The sequence below is a fragment of the Urocitellus parryii genome, chromosome 4 (assembly GCF_045843805.1).
Source record: "Urocitellus parryii isolate mUroPar1 chromosome 4, mUroPar1.hap1, whole genome shotgun sequence".
Classification (NCBI taxonomy): domain Eukaryota; kingdom Metazoa; phylum Chordata; class Mammalia; order Rodentia; family Sciuridae; genus Urocitellus; species Urocitellus parryii.
In genome coordinates, this window is record NC_135534.1 from 143,624,047 (window position 1) to 143,640,044 (window position 15,998).

The 15,998-nt window shown below is 39.2% G+C and overlaps 1 protein-coding gene across 1 annotated transcript in view; it reads left to right on the forward strand.

Moving 5' to 3' along the window:
• Positions 1 to 15,998, forward strand: part of LOC113199902 (dedicator of cytokinesis protein 8) — a 218,962-nt gene that overhangs the window by 42,090 nt on the left and 160,874 nt on the right. The window contains exons 2-4 of the mRNA XM_077797833.1: positions 1,785 to 1,887; positions 12,380 to 12,555; positions 15,848 to 15,919. Coding sequence (XP_077653959.1) covers positions 1,785 to 1,887; positions 12,380 to 12,555; positions 15,848 to 15,919 — 351 coding nt within the window. The remainder of the gene's footprint in view (positions 1 to 1,784; positions 1,888 to 12,379; positions 12,556 to 15,847; positions 15,920 to 15,998) is intronic.

Here is a 15,998-nt window from a genome sequence, read left to right on the forward strand (position 1 = left end):
TAATTTATCCATTTCTCAGTTGATGGATATTATTGTTGTTTCCACTTTGGGGCTGATGTGAGTTCTGCTGCCACAAATGTTCATGTTTAAGTTTTTGTGTGGACGTACCTTTTCATTTCTCTTGGGTATAAACCTGGGAGTGAAATTGATTGGATATATGGAAACTGTATGTTTAACTTTTTGAGGAACTGCCAGATTTTTTTCCAAAATACTTGTGTCATTTTACATTTGCACCAACAACGTGTTAAGTACCCCAGTTTGTTATTGCCCATGTTTTTTGTTATAGCCATCCTGGTGGTCATAAAGTGGCATGTCTTTATGATTTGATTTGCATTACCTCATGGCTAATGGAGTACTTACTCCTAATCTTAGTATTTTTATATACACTCTGAAACTTTAATAAAGAAAATGCTATGAGAAATTAAGGAGTGCAGTTCATGCTGGCTTCTGTAACCTCCTCTGGGGTTTCAGAGTCCTCGACATCATAATGTGAGAAATCACCATATGCTCCACATTCTCCCATTTTCCCCTGTTCTCACATCCATTCATCATTCAGAACCCTGGGAAGGAGGCATGATGGCCCTGCCTTGGGTTAGGTACCCACTCTTTTTTGTTTGTGTTTTTACCTGGGCAGCACACAACGTGAGTGGGCATTTTGAAAGGAAATTGGGATGCTCTTGTGGATGGAGAATGGATGCCAAAAGTAGGGCCAGAATCTGGGTTTCTTGCCTTTCTCAGCCTATCACAAGGCTGGGAGACAAGCAGACCATGTTAGAAACTTTACCATGCAAGTACTTAGAAATTATGCCCTATACATTATCATGGAGAAATATAATAAGTTTTATTTATATCTCAGTAAATATTATATTGAAAGTTTATGTCTGCCTGTTTGGGATTTGCAGTGTGTTTCAAATATATGGCCTCATTTGATCCTTAGTAATCAGCGTTAGCTTCTTATAATATTTAGTAGTGATATAAATATTGTATGCTTTGGCCTCATTGTACTTTTTGTGAACTAACCTGAGAATCTAACCACCAACATAATGATGTCATAAGACAATGTGGTCCTAGTTCCAAACAAATGACTGACAAACAAGTGCCCAGAAGTCAACCTGTTTGTAAACAGGGGTCACTGGCCTGTGTTTCTGTGCCAGCTGGTCTAGGTAGATGATGTAGAACAACTCTCTCATATTTGTGGTTCCTGACTACCAGAGGCATTGGCTGAAGAGTCAGCAATGTCAATATGAGTGATGCAAAGGATAGGAGCAGTTTGGAAAAAATACAGTCCTTAGGAATTACAAGTCGCATCTAAAGTGCTTGCAGGGAGGTAGGAGGATTCCTATAACAGTTCTCTGGGTTCTCTGGTATAGCAGGCAACCAACCCAACAGGTTCAGCTGCTTGAATGAGAATGTCTAGATCAAAATGGAAAACCAGGGTTTAAAGGATTCTAGTCAGAGATCAGACATCCTCATATAGAGCTAACCCCTCTGAATGGCAGGAGAGAAGGAATCAAATGCCCTATATCTTTCTCTTAGGTCTTGAATTCTTCCTTTTGTAGTCAGTCCTGGGCAGTAGCCATAATTGCAGGCATCCTGGCCCCTGAGAACTTCTCAAGGGTATATATTATCAGACAAAACTACAATGTCCAAGGGTAATTTAAGACAATTCTGACTATTACCCAGCCAAGACACATTTTATAACATGATATCAGAGATTGCGCCTATAATTATCATGATTTTTAAAAAATGATCACTTCATTTAGATTTTTCTATTTTAATTCAAGGTATTCTTCAGCAGAAATAAGGAAACAGTTTACCCTCCCACCAAACCTTGGCCAGTACCATCGACAGAGCATAAGTACATCTGGCTTCCCTTCTCTTCAACTAGTAAGTATGGGTTCCAGGTTTACTTAGCAAATGGTCAAGTGCAGAAGTGCCCAGCCTATGTGTTTGCTTCCTGATTGGTTTTAGGTCTTCTCACTGCCACATAACATTCTCCACCCACCAGTTCATAAAGCTTCGTGCTTTTTTTTTTTTTTTTTTTTGTACCAGGGATTGAATCCAGGGGCACTTAACCACTGAGCCACATCCCCAGCCCTTTTTGTGTTTTATTTTGAGACAGAGCCTTGCTAAGTTACTAACTGCTCACTAAGTTGTTGAGGGTGGCTTTGAACCTGCGATGCTATTGCCTCAGCCTCCCAAGCCCTGGGATTACAGGCATGTGCCGCTGCGCCCGGCTCTGTCTGCTTTTGACATAATATTCCTCTCTCCCTGAGCCAATCGGGGCTTAGAGGGTAAATATGACCCAGTGGGACTCTGATTCTGACATCTCTCAACTTAGAGGGCTTCCAGGCTACTCAATTTCACCCAAATGGTAGTTCGTATTTGAGCTAACCTGGAAACTTAACCATCATTAGTAGGATGCTTTTGATGGGAAAAAAAAAAAAATCTATTCAAAAATCTGAAAATTTCAGCCCAAGTAAAAAAATCTTTGTTTTATAAAATCATTTTCTTGGAAGTATAATTTACATACAATAAAAATTGCCCATTCTAGGTGTAAAATTTGATAAAATTGGTTAGTCATTTAACCTCTACTTAAATCATGCCCATTCAGTCTCCTCTCTTAGTCCCCAGCCCCCAGCCCCCAGAGCCCCTACTGAAGCAACCACTGATCTGCCTCTGTGGTTCTAATGTTGCCTTACCTAGAATTTCATACAGTTAAAATCATACAGTATGTACAAAGCTTTATTTTTAAAACACATTCCCCCTTTCTAGTCGAAGATGATCTACATTTTTATATTCACACCAATTGTTGAGTATATAGATATAGATATATACATATAGATATATAAAATATTATTTGAGGATTAAAAGCCAGATATGTGCCAGGTGAGACACATCTGACTTAAATGAGATGGTTCGTAAAACCAGATTTAGACATTCACTTCCTTTGTGAGAGGTCTCCAGCCCTCTCTACGTTCACTTCCTCACACAGAGCACAGCAGCTCTTTCTGGCTGGTTCTAGTGGTTATCTTGAGGAGGTTAGGTTATTTTTTGTTTCTACTTATTACTTCAAAACCACTTCTGCTCTTAGAAATTTTGTAACCTTCCACTGCATTTCCTGTAGCCGCCATTTTGTCTCCTGTAACAATTTACACGCCGTGTAACTGTGTGTCCCTTAAAGGTATGTTTTATTGGAGTGATTTGTGGTTATTTCAGAAGGGTAATTTGTGTGTTGTGTCATTAATGAAATAGTGGTACTAAAAATATATATATAGCACCTTTTACTGCCAGAGGTAACTTGCGATGACATTTCTTTTTTTAAAAAAAATCTATTTAGGACCTCAGTGGCTTGCTAAACTACCCCTTTTATTTGTACTTTTCAGCTCTGTTTCAAAATTGCAGATTACAATAAATGCACATCAAGCATACACTGTCCAAGTGCATGTTAAGTGAACTTTGTACCTAAATTCCATGTGCTTCTTGGTTTAATTGGTGCTAATGTATATTTAACTAAAACCCCCTTCCCAATTTTAAAGATTTGTGAGTCGGGTTGTATTCCAAACTGCAAAATTTAATGAAAAAGTGACTGAATGTACTCTTAAATCTTAAACAATGTAGGGAGCTTTGGCGCTTTGCCTTTTTGTAAATTGAGTCTGTGGCTTTCTGTAGTAGCTGTCTTGGGAAATAGTATGAACATCACTATTAAGAGACTTTAAGGAAGTTATTTAACAAGCCTTAACCCCTTGTCTCCATGCCCCTGTTAACTTCTATGCTGCAGCCTTAAATATTTGCAGGATGAATTCTTTAAAAAAAAATGTTAAGTTACAAGAAAAAATTGCTTAATATTTGCACATATTCTTTTAATAGTTTGCTGCATCAGACAGTTTTGACAAAAGTGAATTTTGATAATTACTTCAGTAGCTAGGAATTTCACACGTGGCTTAGCTACCTATTTTTTAAGAGGAGATCTTAAGAAAGTAGTAAAAATAAGCAAGATGGTAAAACTATTCAAGAAGCATGTGTTTCTATAGTTGTCATCATTTGATCCTGGTTCTGTTTATACATGAATATTCCTTAAACTATATTGAAATATGTTGTTCCTGGTTATTCCAATTAAGTTTTATAAGTCTCTTTTCCCAACTGTCTAGCACAGTCCATATATATATATATATATATATATATATATATATATATTTTATGAATGGTCTGCTTAGGAGAGCCCATCTCCTATGTTTACCTGCTATCGTGCTGTAATGTGAGAGTACAGTGGTTGTAGTTTTCCTCAAATCATCTTCTAGAGTGAAAGTTCCCAGAAGAAATTATCAACTTACATGGTGTTTCCTTTTACCTTAAAATCTAATTTTTTTCACAGAAATATAATGTCGTATTTCAGCATAATTCATTTGTTTCAAGGCAAAAGAAGGGTTTATCATTTAAATACTCCTCCTGCAGCAGCTTCAGAAAAAAATGTTCTTAAACCAGAGGCTGTAAACTATTTATTGTATTATTTTGGCCAAATGAATAACAAGATCAAGTACATTTGACCTTTGTTGGTCTTACCTTTATCTAACCACCATTTCAGCAACCTCCATGCTGATACAAATAGTTGTTTGATTTTTTAAAAAAATATTTAATCAAAGTCAGGTTATTTAAAACTCAATCAATGACAAGTCTGTTGATGGTGTGGTACAGTTTTGCAAGAGTGAAGAGTCTGGTGTCAAGACAGGCCTGGAGTGAAGGATCCTTGCCACTTCTTTGTTATATGATTCTGGACAGGTTACTTAACTTCTCTGAAGGTTTTGTATTCCTCTTTTGCAAAATTGGCATACTAATGCTGCCTGCAAGAGGGTCAATATAGACTCTGAGTAAATAGCGACTACTATTGCTGTCTTATATATTTGGCACTATAGAGGCACTGTGGAAGAATTAAAAGAGATATGTAGGAAATGGTTTCAGCTCTGAAGGGCTTTTTGATCTCGTTCGGGGGACAGGTTATATACAGATTCCATACTGGCTTCAAACGTGAAACATTTGCAAAGACATTCGGAAGAGAAATATTCACCATGTGAGAGGAGGCAAAGGCTTGATGGAGAAGGCTGAGACAACCTCGACCTTTAGAAGCTTTAGTGGCTTCTCTGCCACCGGATGGTTAAATCAGAATTTCAGGGAGAGGGGACAAAATATCAGTGTCTTAACATTCCCTGGGGACTTTGGCATGGGGCCATGGTTGAAAATCATTTAAAGATTCTCAGGTTGGGCATGGTGGTGAACACCTATAATCCTGGCCACTTGGGAGCCTGAGGCAGGAGGGTCACAAGTTCAAGGACAGCCTCAGTAACTTATCGAGGTCCTAAGCAACTGAGAGAGAATTTGTCTCAGAAAATAAAAAGGGCTGCAGATATCACTCAATGGTAGAGCTTTAATCCCCAGTACCCCTCTCACACACACAAGATTCTCAGTAGGTAGAAATATTTTAAAAACAAGGGAAAGAATATACAGAAAGGTAACATTTCTTTTGTTGTTTGGTATTCTCTGAATTGCAGGATGTGTGGTAAGCAAGATCACTTGCTAACCCTGTAGATACATTGTATAGAAATATACTGGCTTCTGTATCTGATAAATGAGAGAAAGGTTGTAAGTTTGATGTTGTTTTTTCTTTCTACTTTATTGTGTTTTTGCTTTTAACTCTTATTGTATGCATTAACTGTGATGATTTTGTGTACATACATTTTCAAAGTAGACAAAATATTTTAAAATTTGGCATTTTTAATATGAAGAAGATCCATCATTTAGAGTTGTTTTTTTAGACAAGACGATAAACTTGCCCTGGGTCTAACTGAGTCATTTGTGACCAGGGCCAGAGAGAGAGCAGCTCTGACCAATAATGAACGTCCCTAGATACAAACTCACCCATTGACGTTGGCATTCTCTGTTGCCACAACAACGAACACAGGTTGACCAGAGACCCTCTGCTGCCAGTTATTTATGTAAGCAAACAGCTCTATATTTGATGCTCCTGATAAAATGAATCTGTAAAATACGAAAACTATTTTCTGATTATTGGAAGTAGAAAGGGGAGTGAGACATCCAAGAGGAGGAAGGGTTGGGACCTATCCTTTAAGGTAGTAAGGAAGATTTGAGGCACTGTCTGGGCCTAATAACTGTAAGCTACATTTTTTATGGAGGAAAAATATGCTATTTTAAAAAAATAAGAATAGAAATGTTTTGTATTGAAATAGAATAAATCAGCAGGACTATAATGGCTCTGGATGAAAAGATAGAAAAGCCACATCCTGGATATGTACCAAAATACCATGGTTACGTGTTTGTATATCTAATATTTACATTTGAAAAAACAGTTTCATACCTTGCAAGTATTTGGTTTTGCTCTGTGCATTGACTTCTGTGAAATACAGCAACCTTTTTCTAAGGATGGTAAATGGTGAATCACTTGATCAACATGGTCCTCTTTGATTCTTCTGAGTCTATTGTTCTTTTACTTCATCTTTCAAGGACTTGTGCTGTTCTTAAGTTTCATTGATTGCACTGGAAGGATATGATGGAAAAGGAAGATCTGAATATGGTCTCATGCACATTCACAGTGAGAGATAAAATGAAAGAGTGGCAGGCATCTTGCATGCAGATAGGCATTTCATTATTCTCATTGTAAAATAAGGGAATCAAATCAGTCTTGGTAAAAAATAAATTGAAGCCTATGGTGGCATGTTGGCATCTTCAATGGCATCAATGGAGGCAGAAAAATATACTTTGAAATCGCTGAAGCTCAAAAAACCTTACCTCCTTCAACTCTGTTTACTGAAAAATGGTAGAGCTGAGGGCTGTCTTTTTCATTCATTTATTAATTCCAGAAATATTTGTCGGTTCTCATTTTGTGGCAGAAGCTGTTCTAGGAGCTGAGGATACAATAGTAAATAGAGAAAAGGGCAACTTACATTTTATAATGGGAGATGGGCATCAATAGGTAAATATACACTGTGCAGGAGCCAAAAGGACTCTGCAGAATGAAACAGAAAGGGAATGGTGACACAGTAGAGTTGCTAGTTTAGATTGGTGACCTGTGAATGGCTGCATATGGAAAGAAGATACTGGAACAGAACTGGAAATGAACTTGGCAGATCTCCAAAGGAAGGGTATTTCAGTTAGAAGGAATGGCATGTGCAAAATCCCCAGGGCAAAGAGTGGGGCATGCTCCAGAAACAGCAAGGAAGCAGGGTGTGGCCTGAGCTGAGCGGGTAGCAGGAGATGAGATCTGAGATTGGAGAGAAAGCAGGGCTGGGTTGGAGGCCTCAGAGATCACAAAAGAACGTTGATTCCTCCTCCGATGAAGACAGGAAGCCACTAGAAGCATTGAATACAGACCCAGAACCATTTGACTTTTTATGAGGATCATTTACACAGTTCTTATAAGGATCACTCTGTTTGGAAATAAGACTAGTGAGAAGAAGAAAGATTGGGATAAGTCACTGTGACGAAGGAAAGCAACAGATCTGCTTGGAACAGGATAGAGACAGCAGAGACTGTGAGAAGTAGTTGGAGTCTGAATATATTTCAGAAGAAACATGGAGAGGATTTCCTGATGAATTTTATGTGGAGTCTCAGAGGAAGAGAAAAATCAACATAGATTCAAAAGTCACTGGCATAGGCAACCAGTGGAGTGGAATTACCACTTGGTGGATATGCAGAGGCTTGAAGGTGTGGGAAGAGCAGGTTGTCAGAAAAATTAAGCGTTAGTTTTGAATTCATGATGTTTGAGAGGTCAATTAGATAACCATGTGGTGACATTGAGGTGGAATTGGAAATGTCAGCCTGGATTTCCGGGCAGAGGTTGAAGCTGCAGATCTAAATTAATAATTTTTTAAAAGATGGAATTTAAAGCCTTGGGAGTCTATGAGCATACCTGGGAGTGAATGCAGATTAAGAAGCAATGTTTTAGGACTGCATTAGTGCCCTATGAGAAGGTGGATACCCTTCATGTAGTAACCAGTCATTCCAATTTGCCCCAACTGAGGAGTTTCCTGGCATGTGGCACTTGCAGTGACTGGAATACATGGGACTTGCCCTCCATGAAGAAAGTGTTTCAAGAGGGAGGGCATGGTCAGCTGTGTCCAATGCTGCTGATAAACCAGGACTGTGCAAAAACCATTGAATTCAGCAGCATGGAAGGCTTGGGTGACTTTAGTCAGACTTGTCTATTGTGAATAGCCAAGTAGATATGAAGACCACCCTCCATGGGGGTAAACACATTTGAGGACCCAAGGCCCATCCACTGGAGACATGGAGCCTTTTCCCCTGTCTCATCCAGAGGGACGTGAAGCCTCCCCAGCACTGTGACAAAGCAGTCAGGTCCGTCATGACTATGTGTGTGATTGGGTCAAGTCATTTAACCTCCCTTTTTTCAATACTTGCTAGCTATTCTTCAGATTTGTCATTTAAACCAGCTATCAACCTGCTATCTGTATACTACATATAACAAATGGTACACACTGTGTGATAACTCGAGGTAAAAATGTAACATTATTGAAATTGCTTTGGATCACAGCATTTAAACTAGTCTTTGGTTTTCTGTTGACTAGGAAGACACATAGCTTAAAGCAGAGGAAACAAAACAGTTTTACTTTATGCTTGGCTTTATGCTTCCAAGAGCTCAAGTTCTTCCTTGGACTGATCTGAGAACGTCTCCCACTTGCTATCCTGCCTGATTCCCACACTGCACATCCTACTGTGATTCTTGAATTCTCTTCAATATTTGTATATTTATATTCACATGTATGTGTATACTGCTCGCCTGATGATAAAACCTACTCTTGAGATTAAAACAGCAGCTAGTCCAGAGAGCAGAAATCTTTTCTGGTGAACAACTGCTTAAAGATCTAGTTGAGAGTAGTGGGGGTCTCCACCTACTTGCCAATAGCAAGTCTAGTTCATTTCACATTTGGAATGACCAATTTCTTCCTTGTTGGTTTCAGTATGGAAAGTGTAGGGGAAATAAATTACTAAAGGCCAACTCATGTAGTGTGGTGCTGGAAGTCCTGTCAGTGATATTTCTGTCATTACTGTTGATGTTTAGTCTGTTTCATCTTGGAATATAGTAGACCTCAAGAGTTAATGACTATCTTGTGTATATTGTGCTTGGCACATTGCCACACAATTAGTGCTCAACGATGATACTGTGCTCTTTATCAGTTCCCTCAAAGGTAGTGTTATTTATTCGGGAGAAGATTGAAATGTCATCATTGCACTGTTGATTGGAATGAAGCTCCCTGGAAGCAGCCACCTGTTCTCTATATCCTAAGGCCCAACTCAGTGACTTACACTCAGTAGATGCTCAGCAAATAATTCTTGAAGGAGGGAGTTGGACATCCTTTACTCCTAGTCCTTGGACAATGTGTCCTGTAGGTCACAAATGCTGCCTTTGGCCTGTTTCCCCCCCCCCCATTATTTGTAGCTTTGATTTTCAAGAATGTTCAATTATCATACCTTGACTGGAACTGAACTTTCTTCTCTATGACAAGTGGTATTTCTTCATGAGGCTTCTATTTATTAATTATATAGTGCTCTTGTCACCATGCTCAAAGTCTTTTTTTGAGGGGGGGCACAGGAGATTGAACTTAGGGAGGCTTTAACACTGAGATACATCCCCAGTCCTTTTCATGTTTTTTTGTTTTGGAACAGGTTCTCATTAAGTTGCTGAAGCCAGCTTGTGATCCTCCTGCCTCAGCCTCCCTAGACACTAGGATTATAGGCATGAGCCACGGTGCTCTCTTTCCCTGCCTTTTTTAAGTTTATATTTCCTGTGCTTCTGCTTGAGTCATTAATACATTAATTATTATATTTATTTATTTGTTTACTATTATTTACTGTTATTACTATTATTTATTATTATTTTTTTGAGCAGTCAATCCCATGAGAGGTTCAGAGCAGAATTTGTGGGTAGAGGGTAAATTTTTTTACTCACTTCCAAACACACTTATTATTGCCTTGTTTAATTATCTCAGAAAACACAGATTCCCTGAAAGGCCTGTAAAAGAAAACTATCAAAATTACAGTGATTAAGAACATAAGACTGGGGCTGGGATTGTGGCTCAGTGGTAGAGTGCTTGCCTAGCATGCATGAGGCACTGGGTTCGATCCTCAACACCACTTAAATGTAAAATAAAGATATTGTGTCCACCTAAAACAAAAAATAAATATTAAAATTTTTTTTAAAAAAGAACATGAGACTACCTAGACTAGAATTCCAGATGGAATTACATTGATACTTCCTAACTGTATCATCAAGGACATGTTGTTAAATATCTAGCCCTTCATTTCATCCTCTGTAAAATGAGGATAATAAGATTGCATGCTTCATCGGGTTCTAGTAGGGATTGAATGAGATGATGTTTGTAAGACCTATTCCAATTTCTTGGCATGTAGTGCTCAATAATTATTAGTCCATAATTATCAGGGCATAAACTTTACAGTAATTATATATTCAAAAAATGTAATTTTCATAATTTCCTATAGATCTCATTTCAGTCCCTCACTAAGCACTCTGTTCTGTGTGGCTGATTGGGAAATGAGAGTCTACCTTCTTGAATGGGGTCACTCTTATGTGGGAGTGTGTGGTAGGTTTGTTCTGTGCATAGATGATGCCCATTGTTCCCTCTGGCAGAGTTCAACAGTGTTCCCTTGCAAATTTGGTCCACACCTGGTTCCCTCAGAGGTTGGTGACTAGCTCTTTAGTCCTGCTGGTCCCTGGTGCTTCCTTTCAAGGTCCCCTTGTGGGGATAGCAGTCTTCTCAGCTGACCTCAGGTCACAGAACCACGGGAAACTTGTCTGCCCCTCTCATCCTGCCTGTAATGAGCTAGGGTTTTGCGCCACTCTCCACTACTAGGGTTCACCCTGTCACCTTCTCCTCTGCATCCAGATGGGAAGTAGAGTGCATTTTGCCCAATTCACAGCTTCATCCCCACTTTCAACATAAGTCATTCACTAGGGACAGCAAGGATGGAGAGGGGACGGGGCAACCACATTTACATTTTCTCCTTTTACTTCCTTTTGCCTCTTTGTTCATTTTCTCCAACCTGAAGCCCTTTCTGGTGTGGGGCTTTAAGAGGATGAAAAACTGGTTTTGTTAGCTTTTCTCCAGAGCTGCCCTTGGATTGCATCAGGGCCGTACAAGTCAAGATCACAGTAGGACAAGTCAAGAATCCGAGGCATTTACCTTTTTGGCCCATTGCAGGTAGAGGTCAAGGAAAATAGCACCCCTTTGGGCTCATGCCTCCACATGGCCAGCCAGAAATGAACTCTCCACAGAGCTGCCATTATTATTATTGTTGTTATACAAATTTACTTGATGTAAGTGATTCTTTTACTTCCTTCAGGGAGTGGTTCCCAAGTCTTTGGATTTCATGGACCAAAAAAACATGCTTTGTTTAGTGGAAGACTGACAAAGTATTGCCAAACTTTAATTTTATCAATGAAAGAAAATATATTATTTTTAAGTTACCTTCTCTCCCAGCAAATCATTTATTTATTTATTTATTTATTTATTTATTTATTGGTACTGTTGGGCTTCAAACTCAGACCTCACGTGTGCCAAGGCAAGTGCCCTCCCTCTGATCTCCATCTCCAGCCCCTCTATTCCCTCCCTCTCCCACTATGGAAGGCCCAAAAACAATTCTTGCAAAGTGAGCAAATTTAGCCACAGGAAAACTCAGCAGGTTGCCCTGAGATTGCTCACATAGCTGCGGTCCAGTGAAAATTTCTTCCAGACAAGCACCAGTCAGCCAAGCTGTGCTTGGAAGTCACTGCCTAGGAGGTGTTCAGCCACCAAGGCCGGCTTACGGTTGGCTGTGATGATGTATGAGCATTGGCTTGTGCAAACCAACATATAGGATAACTCAGGCCAAAGGAAACACTGTGCCTAAATATTCAGCCAAAGCAGGACTATTTGCCTAAATTTCTGGAAAATTGCCTCCTTTTCCCACTTCGCTGAATTTGGGTAAACAAAACATGGCCTCAGAGAGCTTTTGCAGGAGAAATTATAAAAATCCTGCAAAGTCTTGTGATCTCATTTTGGATCTCCTCGGGATTCCTCATCAAGATGCAATTAAGCGGAGAAAAATTCTGCCTTGGGGTGTAATTTTAATTACTCATCGTGTTACGACTTGACTTTCCATTGCTGCATTTCTTTTCCTTTCCATATCACTGCTGCTGTGTTTGACAGCTCCTTCAAAGAGTCACTTCGTTTTAGGCTAAGAGCAGAGCACTAAGTTGAAAAGGAGGGCGAGGCAAACATCCTCCACTGCCTCAGTCCTTTCCCCAGGAAACCGTGCGGGAACATTCTTTTTCTTTTCCTCACCTCTCCAGCCTCAGTTTTATGATCCGGTGGAGCCGGTGGACTTCGAAGGACTTCTGATGACCCACCTGAACAGCCTGGATGTGGAGCTGGCCCAGGAGCTGGGAGACTTCACCGATGATGACTTGGACGTGGCATTCACACCAAAGGAATGTAGGACTTTGCAGCCCTCTTTGCCGGAAGAAGGGTAAATTGTTCCCCTAAAATGTAGATGGGATTGTGATTGTTGTGACTGTTGTTGGGAAGGAGGGAGGTTCCCTAATTCTGAACCTCTTTTAAAAATAATCAGAATTACTCAACCCATTAAAATGTGCAGGAAGAAATAAGCTTCTATCACCTACTTAGAGAAGGTTTTTAATTGGTTTAGCCAGAGGCTTTGAAGAGCTGTGAGGGGACTAAGCCAGTCCAAGGATGCAGTGGGACACAATGGAATGCTCCAGAAAGGTTAAGATTGCAGATATGGAGCAGGACTGACTGTGGCCAGCTCATTGACCTTGGACTAGTTAGTTATCAATGTCTCCACGTGTAAAAAGTCACAATAGTCATTGAAATGCCTCCATTCAGAAGCATCTTAATTGTTTCTACACAAGAGATTGGATAAACTTAGAAATAGAAGTTCTATGCACATTTATTGAGCATCTACTAAGTGCTGGGTATCAGAATAAAACAATGAATAAGGCAGAATCCCTTCCTTTGCAGAAAGTTTTGTCAAGGGGAAATCTAATGGGGAAAGCACAGTAGAGTGAATATGTTAGCAACTGTTTGGGGTTGAGTTCCTAAGCATAGAAAATAGCCCTTGGTATCAAACAACTGTGGAATTCTATTGAAATGAAACTCCTCTTCCTTCCATAAAGTGAACTTCACAGTCTCTGGAGGTTTAGGGTGAACTTTTATCTGTATTCATTTTGAAAATTCAAATTTAAATTCACATCCTCCTGGACACTTTCAACCTTCACATTTTCCTCAAAATGTCCTAGAAAAGAGATCATGAAACACAGTTCTTGCCTTCGTGACTGAGATATTTCAGTTCTAATTTGCATTTTATTTAATCACAGTTACAGAAGGTTGGATGACAGTGATGTGGTATATTAGGACTTCTCACTTTCTTGTTCAGACATTTCTCATTCTGACAGAAGAGCTGCCCATCTATGCAGCTAATGTTTTCAAGGTTTTCCCCCTGACAAAACTTTCTGCAAATATTCCCTAATGTTTTGGGAATATTCACTTTCCAGTAAACCAATAGCATTATCATCCTTGGGAAACATTCCCCCTTTGTTAGTCCAATTATTCAGATGTGGCTTTAATATAATATTGCATATTATCTTCACCTTTGGTAGAGAATCATTTAATTTTATTTCTTTGTGTAAACTTTGTTTTATTTCCAAATTTGGCCTGAATCTTGGAACAACCTGTTTAAAATACTTAAAACAAATTTAGAAGAAGGAGTTCTTTTTTTTTTTTAATATGCTAGAAAAGGGCTGGGGTTGTAGCTCAGTGGTTGAGCACTTGCCTCAGATGCGTGAGGCACTGGGTTCGATCCGCAGCACCACATAAAATAAGTAAACAAGTAAAATAAAGATATTGTGCCCATCTACAAATAAAAAGTTTTTTTAAAAAATATGATAGACAAGGCAACTGTTCCCTACCATGATTTTTAAATGATTTTTCTTTATTTTTAGTTGTAGATGGACATAATACCTTTATTTATTTAATTTACTTATTATTTTTATGTGGTGTTGAGGATCAAACCCAGTGCCTCACACATACTAGGCAAGCACTCTACCACTGAACTATAGCCCCAGCCCCTGGCATGTTTTTATTAAGTATAATATTGCCTTGTCACTAGAATTTACAGCTAGCATGATATCTGTCTAATGTCTTCAAAACAACCGCTAGTATTTCAATTTTTTCCAAAGTCTTCTGAATAAGCAAAGCAAGAGAAGGCCTAACTAGAACTATATGTTGAGCTCTGATAGCTTGGTGGTCGCAGCCTGGACTCTACAAGTGAGGCTCCATTACCACTGTGACTTGGAGTGAGTGCCTGTCATCTCATTCTTCTGAAAAATGAGAACAAAAGTAGTGCCTGCTTTGTGGAGCTGATTAGGAATTAACTGAATTAATACATGTAAAGTGAATGCATCAGCACCTAGTCCATAATAAACATACATAAAGTATGAATTACCACATACAATGTGGTAATTTGTTCTTACAATGTGCTGAACACTCTTCTAGGCACTTTGCACATGAATTTATTTAGTCTTCATCACAATTCTCTACAGGAGGCACTCTTAGTATTGATGTCACCACTCTCAGGTGAGGAAACTGAGACAGGAAAGGGTTGAGTGACTGGCCAAGATCACAGAACTAGTAAGGGTTGAAGCTGGGATTTGGACAATCAGGACCCAGAAATCAACTGTCATGGGTTCTGTTCTTATCTCCACCTTAGTCAGCACTTCATAACAAACATATATATATATATGTACCACTAATATACCTGAGATAAATCAACTTAAAAATAAAAAAGGTGTATTTTGGCTCAGAGTGTGGGAGATGTCAGTCTGTGATCAATTGGCCCTGTGGCTTTGGTCCTTTGGTGGAACTGCACATCATGGCAAGAGAAGGTGGCAGAGGAGGCCCATTCACCTCATAGCTTCGTGCAAAGCACAGAGAGGGCAGACTGGCACCCCACAATCCCCTTTGAGGACATGTCCCCAGTGACCTAAGAGCTCCTATGACTTAAGAGCTCCATGTCCTAAAAGTTTCACTGCTTCCCAATAACGTCAACCTGCAGGCTACAACCTTGATGTGTGGGCCTTAGGGGGACATTCGAGATCAAAACTACAGCCTCTTCTCTTTACAAATGAGAAAATTATGACCTGTACAGTTTACACTTATCTATCTCTGGTATTAATGCCTTCATGACAACAGCAGAAAGCTTTGCTACTACTGTTATTTCTGATTTCAAGACTTTGAAACACATCTAGAGTATTTCTCAAGGCACACTTCAAGCACATATGACAGGCACCATCCAAAACTAAAGTTGGTGTCTGCAACCTTATCAGAGCCCAAGACAGCTCTCTTGGCCTTCTAAAGGGAGAATACACAAATTTGAACAAAAGGACACAGAAGCAAAAAATTACCCTGTTAGAAGTCAGTATTTATACTTATTTTTCATGTTTTGTATTTGATTATCACTAGTTCTACCCATTTGTGTTGTAATGCCTTCAGGGATGAGTGTAGATACCAATTCTCTATAATAAAGGAAACCCAAAAATTATAAAATGCCAACATATTTTCCTCATTAAAATAAAAATATTGCCTCAGGATTATTTCAGACATTCAAAATGAATGGGCAAGAACATCCTTAGCATTCTCATGGATATGAATATGAAATCATGTTGTGGCCTTTGGCTATGATAAGAGATTGCTTTCTTGGTTTTATCCAGTATATATTCTTGTCTCATTTTCCACCTAATTAGGGTTGAACTGGACCCTCATGTCAGGGACTGTGTTCAGACATATACTCGGGAATGGCTGATCGTAAACCGCAAGTAAGTTACTTTTCTCCCTCTTTATATATAAATGTTAATTTTATATTGTTAGCCTTTTCTTGATTTTTTTTCTAAAGGA